This window comes from Lottia gigantea (genome assembly GCF_000327385.1).
Source record: "Lottia gigantea unplaced genomic scaffold LOTGIsca_406, whole genome shotgun sequence".
NCBI lineage: Eukaryota > Metazoa > Mollusca > Gastropoda > Lottiidae > Lottia > Lottia gigantea.
Window position 1 is genome coordinate 70,810 of NW_008709405.1, and position 12,267 is coordinate 83,076.

Genomic DNA, 12,267 nt, shown 5'->3' on the forward strand with positions numbered 1-12,267 from the left:
CGGTTTCCCCATTATACATGTTCATCCCCTAGTGTTTCCCCCTTTTACAAGTTCATCCCCTAGTGTTTTCCTCTTTTCACAAGTTCATCCGCTAGTGGTTTCCCCTTTTTACAAGTTCAATCCACTAGCGGTTTCCTCCTTATACATGTTCATCCCCAAATGGTTTCCTCTTTTTACAAGGTCACCCCCTTGTGGTTTCCCCCTTTTACAAGTTCATCCCCTAGTGGTTTCCTCTTTTTACATGGTCATCCCCTAGTGGTTTCCCCCTTTTACAAGTTTTCACTCTTTTACAAGTTCATGCCGTAGTGGTTTTCCCCTTTTACAAGTTCCCCCTTTACAAGTTCATCCCCTAGTGGTTTTCCCCTTTTACAAGTTTTCACCCTTTTAAAGTTCATGCCGTAGTGGTTTTCCCCTTTTACAAGTTTCCCCTTTACAAGTTCATCCCCTAGTGGTTTTCCCCTTTTACAAGTTTTCACCCTTTTACAAGTTCATCCCCTAGTGGTTTCCCCCTTTTTCAAGTTCATCCCCTTGTGGTTTGTTCTTTGATCTGTTTACTGAGGGACTAAAGTTTTTTCCTTCTGACGTGTGAAGAAAAATCAAAATAAATGTATAAGCTTTCTAGAACACCTGAGGCCAATTTGTGGTTCAAAAAGGCATATTTTCAAGAAAATGCATTGTTTTTTAATGTTTTTGGTGGACTGCTGTGATATCTGAATAAATCCAACTATAAATTTTCGAGAATATTTTCTTTTTATTAGTAATAATTCTAAAATTTGTATATGGCACTACTTGAATTGAAATGACTGTAAAGAATTACGATTTGGAGAACGGATTTTGAACTGAAATCGAATAATATTGGCCTATTTGTGTCTTCTATGTGTCATAGTTATTCAATTAAATATTAAATCGTGGTTGGTGAAAAATAGCTTTTTTCGGACAGGAAGAAGCAGATGTGGGATTTGGGTGGTGTTTATATAAAAGTTTTTCTCTAAGGCGGCATTTTTTAAACAGAAATTACAGAGAAAACTTGTTAAAGCTAATCACATGGTTCAAAGAATTATGTTTATTAACAAACTGTAAAATAACATGATTTAACGTTAACAATTCTGTTAAAACACAGACCTGTATTTTAACAGAAAATACAGGGAAAACTTGAATGTTTATTTACAGTTTTCTGTGCTCACGGATTTCTCTTAATTGACAAACTGTAAAAGTGATACTACGTCTTAGAATTAACATACAATTTAAAAAATTTAAACTTGGCGAATAAGAGCCAGTAGTTATACCTGGTGTCATAAATTAATTTGAAACTTCTAGTTCAAAAAATTAAATAAAAAAGAAAAAAAAAATATTTGCTATACCAGCCGACCTGATAGATTGAATTTGATAAATATTATTAATTATGTCTGCCAACTGTATGTAATACACTGGTCTGATAAATAACACTGGTAGAACAAAATATATTGTTAATCACATATTTCAAATATACTTTTATATTTCTATTTGAAACTTTAAAAATATGTAGATTACCTATGAAAAGACATCGGACAAAATCAACACTGATTTTCAATCATAGGCCAAAATCACCAAAACCCACCATTACCATTTCATAATAAAGGCCGAAATTTGACCCGGAACTCATAATTATTGATATTGATTTAAGAATAAATCTTTAAGATACTTTGGAAAATGTTTGTGTAAAATCTTAAGGGCACAGATGCGCCATATTTTTTGACAAAACATATTTTAGCTAAGCTAATCAGTAATAGTGTTCATAGCTCACTATCGTAGCTTACCAAATTTGAGCTTTTAAATCCATTTGTGTCCAGAATTATCTGCGTTTGAAAGTTAAAAAGATAAGTTTTCTTTTTTTAAGACACTGCCATATATAGAAAAGACATCTATAGAAATAGGAATTTTAGTTTAGGATATTTTGAAGGAATTCTGCGATCATCGTACTTTTGAAATTGCGAGAAGCAATGGCGGCTTACATAAAATGTTAACAAGAAAAGCGCCAAGATCTTTTATGCTGAGACAGTGAGATAAATATGTTAATTTACACAGTGCTAATGTTTTCCCCCTTTTACAAGTTCATCCCCTAGTGGTTACCTCTTTTTACAAGTTCATCCCCTAATGGTTTCCTCTTTTTACAAGGTCAACCCCAAGTGGTTTCCTCTTTTTACAAGGTCAACCCCTAGTGGTTTCCTCCTTTTACAAGTTCATCCCCTAGTGGTTTCCTCTTTTTACAAGTTCATCCCCTAGTGGTTTCCCCTTTTTACAAGTTCATCCCCTAGTGGTTTCTCCCTTTTACAAGTTCATCCCCAAGTGGTTTAAACCTTTTACAAGTTCAACCCCTAGTGGTTTCCCCCTTTTACAAGTTCATCCCCTAGTGGTTTCCTCTTTTTACAAGTTCATCCCCTAGTGGTTTCCTCCTTTTACAAGTTCAACCCCTAGTGGTTTCTCCCTTTTACAAGTTTATCCCCTAGTGGTTTCCTCTTTTTAAAAGTTCATTCCCTAGTGGTTTCCCTCTTTTGCAAGTTCATCCCCTAGTGGTTTCCTCTTTTTACAAGTTTAACCCCTAGTGGTTTCCTATTTTTACAAGTTCAACTCCTAGTGGTTTCCCCCTTTTACAAGTTCATCCCCTGGTGGTTTCCTCTTTTTACAAGTTCATCCCCTAGTGGTTTCCTCTTTTTACAAAGTCATCCCCTAGTGGTTTCCTCTTTTTACAAGGTAATCCCCTAGAGGTTTCCTCTTTTTACATGTTCATCCCCTAGTGGTTTCCTCTTTTTACAAGTTCAACCCGTAATGGTTTCCTCTTTTTACAAGTTTAACCCCTAGTGGTTTCCCTTCTTACAAGGTCATCCCCTTGTGGTTTCCTCTTTTTACAAGGTCATCCCCTAGTGGTTTCCCCCTTTTACAAGTTCAGCCCCATAGTGGTTTTAACCTTTTACAAGTTCAACCCCTGGTGGTTTCCCCCTTTTACAAGTTCATCCCCTAGTGGGTTTCCCCTTTTGCAAGTTCATCCCCTAGTGGTTTCTCCCTTTTACAAGTTCATGCCCTAGTGGTTTTCTCTTTTTACAAGTTCATCCCCTAGTGGTTTCCTCTTTTTACAAGTTCATCCCCTAGTGGTTTCCTCTTTTTACAAGTTCATCTCCTAGTGGTTTCCTCTTTTTACAGGTTCATCCCCTAGTGGTTTCCTCTTTTTACAAGTTCAACCCGTAATGGTTTCCTCTTTTTACAAGTTCAACCCGTAATGGTTTCCTCTTTTTACAAGTTCAACCCGTAATGGTTTCCTCTTTTTACAAGTTCATCCCCTAGTGGTTTCCTCTTTTTTTTCAAGTTCAACCCGTAATAGTTTCCTCTTTTTACAAGTTCATCCCCTAGTGGTTTCCTCTTTTTACAAGTTCATCCCCTAGTGGTTTCCCCCTTTTTCAAGTTCAACCCCTAGTGGTTTCCTCTTTTTACAAGTTCATCCCCTAGTGGTTTCTCCCTTTTACAAGTTCATCCCCTAGTGTTTTCTTCTTTTTACAAGTTCATCCCCTAGTGGTTTCCTCTTTTTACAAGTTCATCCTCTAGTGGTTTCTCCCCTTTACAAGGTCATCCCTTAGTAGTTTCCTCTTTTTACAAGGTCATCCCGTAGTGGTTTTCTCTTTTTACAAGGTCATCCCCTAGTGGTTTCCTCTTTTTACAAGTTCATCCCCTAGTGGTTTCTCCCTTTTACAAGTTCATCCCCTAGTGGTTTCCACTTTTTACAAGTTCCACCCCTAGTGGTTTCTCCCTTTTACAAGTTCATCCCCTAGCGCCAACGGCAGGTTAACGCACACCCAAAAACCATCAAGATAGAATGTCAATATAGATGATATTTTATTCACAGTGTTTAATGGTAGTAGGTAGTGGTAAAATAACTGTAAAGCAATGACATCTTAGCCATGGCAAACAATTCTTAAAACAAATGACGCCATGCCATAACAATCGAGACACGATTAACCAGACTTTTAAAGAACAGTGAATCGAGTAAAGAGTTCCACGTGCGCAATCCTAGGAATATGCTTACGATTATAAAATAAATGTGACATGATAAAATCCTTGCTTGCATTTGTACTCCTGATAATCTTATGCATATAGAATTAACATAAATATCAAAATAAATACTTATTAGATGGATCAACTCGAATGACAACCCGAATACAACCGAGTATAAGGGACTGGTGAATCGCGTTATTAGTAATAAAAAAATATGGTGCGCTATATGTGACACTTTTAGAATGTTTTCAAAAGATAAATCAATAAATGTTTATACAACAGCACAGTTTTCCTCTTTTTACAAGTTCATCCCCTAGTGTTTTCCTCTTTTCAATTTCCCACCCAGAGCACCCCCCCCCCCCCCCCACATTACATATAAATGTAAGCTTACATTATGTAAAGAAAATAATTTACTTTCATGGCATGAATTGTTATAAGAGAAATGTTTAAGAGAGTTCACAAAGTTTAAACAATATCTTAAGATTATTACAAAAAATAGAAATGCACAACACTTACTTATAACTTTTAATCAGATATTGTATATCTTGTAACCATAAATTTGAAAACTGTATTAAATGATAATTGATTAATATAAGTTTCGACTTGTTTCTGAAACCATTGCTTATATATTATGTAATGTATTATTTGTAATTCATGAATAAATATTGATTAAAAGGGGACCTTAGATTAGAGGATTAAGTTGGCCTATGACATCACGCATATTAAAGTATTATCTTTCTAAAAGTCGCAAACAGTGAAATCGTTGTCCCTCTGTTTACATAACGTCACATAACTGGTTCAAAAATCGGTTTATTTCCATTACTCATAATTCACACTTCCAGTACTCACTACTGGATGCAAGTAGAGCCTTTGACAGAGTGAATTATATTAAATTGTTCAGATTGCTTATAACTCGGGGAATATGTCCTCTTATTGTCAGATTTTTTCTTAGTTCGTATTTGAATCAGAAAATTCGCATTAAATAGGGAAATGTAACTACTGAAACCTTTGATGTATCCAGTGGGGTAAAGCAAGGTGGTGTGTTATCTCCAATATTGTTAACTGTTTATGTCGATGAATTTCTTGCTCGGTGTAAGCGTAGCAGGCTTGGTTGTCATATTGATCATTCACACGTTCGAGCTGTTTCTTATGCTGATAACATTGCCCTCCTTGTCCCTAATAGACATGCCTTGGAAGGTCTACTCAATATTGCTGATGAATATACATTAGAATTTAACCTAATCTTTAACCTAAAAAGAGTAAATTAATTGTCTTTCCACCGATAGGTGCCTGTGTTGTTTTAAAGGATGTGGCGCTTAATGGGGAAATCATTAACAGGCTTCAACTAAACCGCACACGCACGCCGTGCGCAGGCACCTTTTGCCGTATCAAAAAATGTCTGCAGGATTTTTTTTACGAACACTCTAAGGACTATAACTAAAGTAAAACGATGAGGTCATTTGAAATGTATTTACTTGTAATTTACTTGTCGAGTTGAAATACGGGTCAAAGTGAGGGATTCATAATGAAAATCGAAACAAACCAATTTTAATCATTTTATAGAATATCTGAAGAAACATCTAAGACATAAAACAAATTTCCGTATTTTAATTTTGACGAAATTTGGTAATGAATTCTAGATTTTGTCTAGAAAAAGATGTATTAAGTTTGAACGTATCATGGCCACCTGTTCTAAGTGTTAACGGGAGTTCACCGATAGAAGACGATATATTTTGTATAGCCCTACCATCAAGACATTGCCGGATTTTCTACAAAGTCCCCGTGTCACACGCGGGCTACACAGTTCCACAAAACATTTGAGTGGTAGGATTTCCCCTAATCGTGCTATCCGTAAACTAAGCCTACCACTCGCAAATATTCTTTTAAATTCTGTCCTATCTCTGTGGAAGACATACGTCTATACTGCCTCTAAGTTTGTGAGTTGAATTGGGAGAACAAGGTGTTGTTGATCCCCTGTAATGTCAGCTAGCACGGATTTGGCGTGGTAGGCTGGTGCCCCGTAATATGGAATAGATTGCTGACATATCTAATCTATTCATACACAGTTCGGGAAGAAAATGACTTGAATGCTGACTTGAATGACTTAAATGACTAGACATATTGTTGACCAATATATTTCCTATGGTGAACAGTATACAGACTTCGATATTCTAAATGACAATAATATGACAATAATAAAATTGGACAGCAGATTGCATGACTGACATTCCCATATAGCAGACGTTATTAAAGGGAGACAACCTTAATTCTACCAAGGTGACAAACATATGACACAGGTTATGACGACAATATGAACTTAACTAAAAATACAGTGAATTGACATGATGTGATAAAGACACAATTGAATAATAAGCACAGTCAATTAGCCTAACCTATTTTTCGTGCATTTCCGAAAAGGATTAAAAATTTACATATGCGACCTCGTGTGACCTCCGCATTTGCTTGTTTAGATAAACATGGGTTATGTGTACAATGTCAGCTAGTAAAATGAATCCAGTAGTTTCAAGCAAGCTAAAATGTGTTGATGTATACTTTGACAAATACAAAATGGCGGATTTCAGTTATTACCAAACGCCAACATTGTACACGAAAATAGGTGACGCATTTTGCCGCCGTTGTCGAGTTGGTTACTCATGAAATATGAGTCAAAGTGAGGGATTCATAAAAAAATTGAAACAAAACAATTTTAATTATTTTGTAGAATATCTGAGGAAACATCTAAGACATTAAAAAAATCCGGTTTTTTTTTAACTTTGACGAAATTCGGTGTTGAATCCTTATATGCACGAAAAGACAAGATTATGGAACCTTAAAATATTGACATGACTATTGCGATTGACCTGGACCACACGGAAACTAGTTTCCCATTTGACCACGGTGTAAATTCTTTCGTATTGAGACTAATATTATGCGTAGACCGATACATTACAGAAGAACGAATGCTTAATACAATGATATAATCCCTTTAAATAATAATCATCCTGCCTAGTTGATGTTAGGTCAATAAGACTAGAAATGTTGATTGACTCAATGACTATGGATGAAAAATGAAACATAGCGGAAGATAAAAATATGACGTAATGCACAAGGATTTTCTTATTGGCTAAATAATGACTTCCGTTTTGGACCACAGTTAAATTTTACATGCCAAATAATAATCCGACATAATCTGAACCTACAAAATATGCGAAGACTTAAGATCGATTCAGAACACAAGGAGCAGGGGTTTAATAGGCTCTCACCCCTACTACCTACCCTTTCCAGTGCCAGGCTATATGGATATCTTCTTGAAGGAGTTAACAACGTTTGACCTGTGTAAACGTCAATACTTCTCTCTAACACTGTCTTTTTGTGGCAGTGGAATAGCTCAGTCGCTAGCGAGTTGGATTGTCGTCTGCTAGGCCATTATGTGCCGTGGGTTCAAATTCTTCTCAAGGTAAAAAAAAATGATGCCTGTGTCAGTGCTTCCGAGAGTCGGCCCGGTATCGGCTCTTACCCCCTTATACCTAACCCTAAAACCCCTAACCCTAAATCCCTAACCTGGTCCACGATCGAGAATTAGTGACAATTAACGCATTAGACTAGAGTTGCCTCCCATTAATCATATGAATGATGAGTGGTGTTTCAAACCTTCAGCATGTCCAATCTGCTGCCTTTAATATGTCCGGAATTGAACATCCATTGAAATATGCAGCCGATACCGATGCTAATCTGTAAAAATGGACCTTATAAAAATTTGTATCAAATCCTGACAATAAAAGTACATCTTTGAGCCAACGAGCAACAGTGTAAGTCGTGACAGGCAAATTGGTACTCAATTAAATCAACAACTGATCTACCCTATTTGTAGATTTTGTAATGCTCAAATAATCAACAAAGTGTGCATGGCAAACTCAGAATATAGCTTGACGATTCGTAGTTTTTTAACAATTGTGTAAAACAGAACCGAATTCGATCATTGTAAAGAGACATGTTCGAGAGTTTTAATGCTACCATAGTCTGAGATCTTGGAGCTGAAGACATATGGAGGTCAATTTACGCCATTAATCCATACTCTACCGATTTGTCTAATACACTGATTCAAAAACAAATGTAAAATATCTTATTACCTAAATCTTAATATATTACACGAAAGAAGTAGCACTTATCATTTTCCAATTTAGAAATAACACTTTACAGTTGAAAATATACTTCTGGTATTTATCAAATATGACGGTGGTTTATCATTTAAGATTTTTGGAAGGTGCTAAATGAATTGTTTAAATGGACTTTAGTTAAGTTACATGTGAATATAAATATTTGATTTTAGCATTCCAATCATTATGTTGTTTGAATTGTAAGTAGTGGGTAATAAGATATTGTTATGACCTCCATACAGACAAAGCTATCAGTGCGAAAGGCCCAAGTTACAGAATATTTAGGTTTTTCTGGACATCTATTGAACACACCCTTCATAAACCGACTTATTAGTATGGACTCTGAACACCACACATTAACTAAGAGCTTCAGAGTTTGGAGCAACATAGATTTGTGAGTATTAATAACACTGTGAGATTTGCCATAGTCCAACATGTTTCCAAGATATTGTAGCATTAGTGGTAACCATCAAAACCCAATGAATTACACCAAAGAATCCACTGTTTCCATGCCAGGACATACTGCTTGTTTGTGCCTTGTCTCCGAGAACTAATGAGGACATCGACAACTGATCCTGGAATGCCACTATCTTTGAGACATCGCCTGATACACTCACTGCAACTAGAGACATCGACTTGGCTAAGGGATGACATGTTCCATTGTGTGCCATCATTAGTAGGTAATTGTGTCGATGTATCCTAAGAGGAAAAGAAACCAAACAGTTCAAAAGTACGGGAAGGCATGGTTGAGAAGGCCAACATGGTACAATAATAATAGCTTCACTAACTTGATCTCAAGTAATCTTGTTTAAAATTTAACCTATCAGTGAAAATAGTGGAAAATAGCATCACAGGGAACCATGAATATAATTTTGATAACTGACAATTCAAACGAGACGCAAACAAATCTCTAGGCCAGAACAATTGATTTCATAGCCTAATAAATATGTTATTCTTTAACATCCAGTCAGTGGAATCAGTAAATATTCTTGATGAAAAGTCAGCTATGCTGGTAGTTTGCCTGGATAAAACTGCAAACATAGTTATCTTTCTATACACCAATTCTAAATATCTTTGGTCAAATCATCTAGTAATTTTTAGGTCATTCCTCCCATATTATTTACATTCGAAACTATTATTAATCCTTTCCGGAAATCCACGAATAATAGGTTTCCACGAAATTAGGTTACTTGACTGTACATAAGAAACTGCACAAACATTGTCAGATCTAACTTCAATATGTAAACTTAACTGATCAGAAAATAAGGACTTCAACCTCAAATATATAGCCAATAATTCCAAAAAGTTGATGTCATTTTGACTTTCTGCTGCAGACCATCTGCCACCGAATGAAATATTTTCATTATTGTGATACACACTCCAACCTTCCAAAGAGGCGTCGGTGGTAAAAAAAAATACTGAAGGGTTTCTTGTCGTATTAGTTTGCCATTTTTAACACTTACATTCCTAATCCACCAATGTAAATCACCAATACCTTCTGCGGACAAGAACAATTCGTTTTCAGAATTCATGGAACCTCCTAACCTCTTTTTGTCATTTAAAGTTATTTGAAGAAGTACGTCTCTTTCTATTTCTGAACCAGCCATCGTATGACGGTTTTAAATCAATACATTGACTGAAAACTTTCGTTCAGTCTGGTAAGCTGGCAGATTAAGCAGTATTATAACTAATACGACCTGCCTAAATAGAATTTGACATTCTATCGATCACTTCTGCGATAAGCTAGGACAAAGGATGATAAATTGGTGGAGTTGTGTTGTTTATATTATGGTGCTGGGTGATGTGATGGAAGTACCTTATTTACTATTGAGCGGTGTAAGGGCGATAACTAGGTAATTATGTATGTTACTAACCCCATTATGTCATGAAAAATTATGAAAAATGCCCTCTCATAAAACAAAAAACACGTAAGTAAACATCTATTTTTAATGAAATAAGTTTAGTCCACGTGATCTTATTATGATGACGTCAGAGGTTATTAAAAGCCAGAAACGATGACCCCATTTGAACTATCTCTAATTACAAATTTAGTTTCTATCGTGGTGTAGTCGACACTAAATAAATAGCAAGAACCAACTGTATGAGATAATGTTAAACACTTGGTGTCATTTTTACATAACTGGATGCATTCGGAAAGAGTTTTAGGCCTATTGGTGTAGATAATGGGTTCTTCAAAAAGAATGCATCGACCTGAACCGGCTGATGAAGAAGAGCTACACTGTGTAACTTTAAGACAAGCTTCGGTACAGTTGGTTGATGGAACTGTGGTAAAGGTAGTAATTCCAACATATTTACCCCGGTATACCACTGAAATATAAATCGTATTGTATGGTAAATAATTTATATAGGCCAAGACAGGTCGTTTGGAATCAAGCAAATGAGGATTGTGAAAAGATTCAAAAGAACTAAAATTTAGGGTTGCTTTAAATAGTCTGATCAATACAAACCTTTGTTTCTCAACCCATTCTAAAACTGTAAGATTTGACTATATTGTTGTCAATTATAATTTCTCATATTTTATTAAGAACCATAGTCACCGCAACATTTTTATTGAATTTGGCGGCCACATTTATCAGCAAGTGGTAGATATCCTCATGGGTACCAACTGTGCCTCTGATTTTTATATATATATAATCGAGGCAGTGTACATGCAAGCACTCGCAAAAAATAACATACGACTATCTTTAATTTCACTATAATCCGTATATACATGCTGTCCTCTCCTTAAATTTGGATTTTCCAATCGTCATTTTTTCCTTTTATATGCAGAAACATTGCGCATTAGCCAGCTGACGGGAGTATAGTGTCACAAATGGTTCGATAGTCTAGAGAATGTTCTTTCTACCATGATTTCTTAGCCAGATCGAAGCATTTAACATCTAAGCTACTACTACAATGGTATATTACCTAATCGACTCAAAACCTCACTTAAGAAATTTAATTTTGTTTCTGCTATCATAACAAATGTTTTTGTTTAACGATCAATTTTAAACTTGTCATCACAATGGTGGTGTGATTTCGGGCGTTTTCTTAAAAAATTTATCAATTATTGTGGTCAATTACCTCCCTTTTAATTGGAGAAATGTATTTTCAACAGTTATGTCCTTGAACTTTTTAAATTTCTTCTGTTAGCACGATCCTATTTGTACTGTGTGTTATATATGTTGAACAGCTATGACGGGTTTGGCGCCATGCAGGGTATTCTTACTCTTCAAGAGACCTGGTACCACTTTTCATTATGAAATATTATATAGAAATATTTAAACGGCACTTGAATCATTTTTTACTTCAAAAGCGCACCCCCGTCCATATCGTTGGGAGTTTTAAACCTTTAAAAGTGAAGAACCGTTACAGCGTTATAACAGACTGAATATTATATTGAAGACCATTCTTTGAAGATCTCAGTTAATCTAAAAAACAATCATAATGAGGCCATATTGTCTTCTTAACAAGAAAGATCACTTTGTTAGAAATATAAATCTTCGTCCAACTATACACAATAGACAATATTAAACCTAAATTACCTGGACAAGCTTGCTCTTCTATCCATTTACCATCTTCACCACATCTCTGAGCTCCCGTCAGACCATTTATGCCATTTGAACAGTTGAAAGTCAAAACTTGATCAAATATTCTGGATTCTGTTACAGCATCAGAGTTAGTGATATTCACACCTTGTGGGCACTCTAAAAAAACAAATCTATCAGGCAATATTCCGAGGGTAGAGGTGGGTGAAATCAAAATGTGATGTGATAAAAAAAAATTTATTAAACAATGACAGTAGGAAAAACAGGGAAAATATTAACTTAAATGGGAATTAGTCTTAATGAGAATGAGCCCAAAATAGATAGACAATATTTTTGATACAAGGTTAGAAACTAAAATTGGCATTGTTATAATTACAACGAAGTTTTTATTGAGTTCATAATTCGAGGCTTTTCCCAATTTATCCAGATTTAAGAATTTTGTTCACTAATGGTAGGCTGTTTTTAATCTCATCAAATTATTGCTTCCTCTTCCGTCTACCCAAAGGAAGACTGTAGGTTCTACTTGCGTCGGCAATCTC

At 35.5% G+C, this 12,267-nt stretch overlaps 2 protein-coding genes across 2 annotated transcripts in view; both read right to left on the reverse strand.

Moving 5' to 3' along the window:
• The window catches only part of LOTGIDRAFT_175792 (hypothetical protein), a gene marked incomplete at both ends in the record, with an annotated part of 17,359 nt that extends 7,572 nt beyond the window's left edge, over window positions 1-9,787 (reverse strand). The window contains 2 exons of the mRNA XM_009060148.1: window positions 8,798-8,879; window positions 9,644-9,787. Coding sequence (XP_009058396.1) covers window positions 8,798-8,879; window positions 9,644-9,787 — 226 coding nt within the window. The remainder of the gene's footprint in view (window positions 1-8,797; window positions 8,880-9,643) is intronic.
• A 392-nt stretch (window positions 9,788-10,179) lies between these two features.
• The window catches only part of LOTGIDRAFT_175793 (hypothetical protein), a gene marked incomplete at both ends in the record, with an annotated part of 2,667 nt that continues 579 nt past the window's right edge, over window positions 10,180-12,267 (reverse strand). Inside the window, 2 exons of the mRNA XM_009060149.1 lie at window positions 10,180-10,508; window positions 11,726-11,887. Of these exons, the coding sequence (XP_009058397.1) occupies window positions 10,180-10,508; window positions 11,726-11,887 (491 nt within the window). The remainder of the gene's footprint in view (window positions 10,509-11,725; window positions 11,888-12,267) is intronic.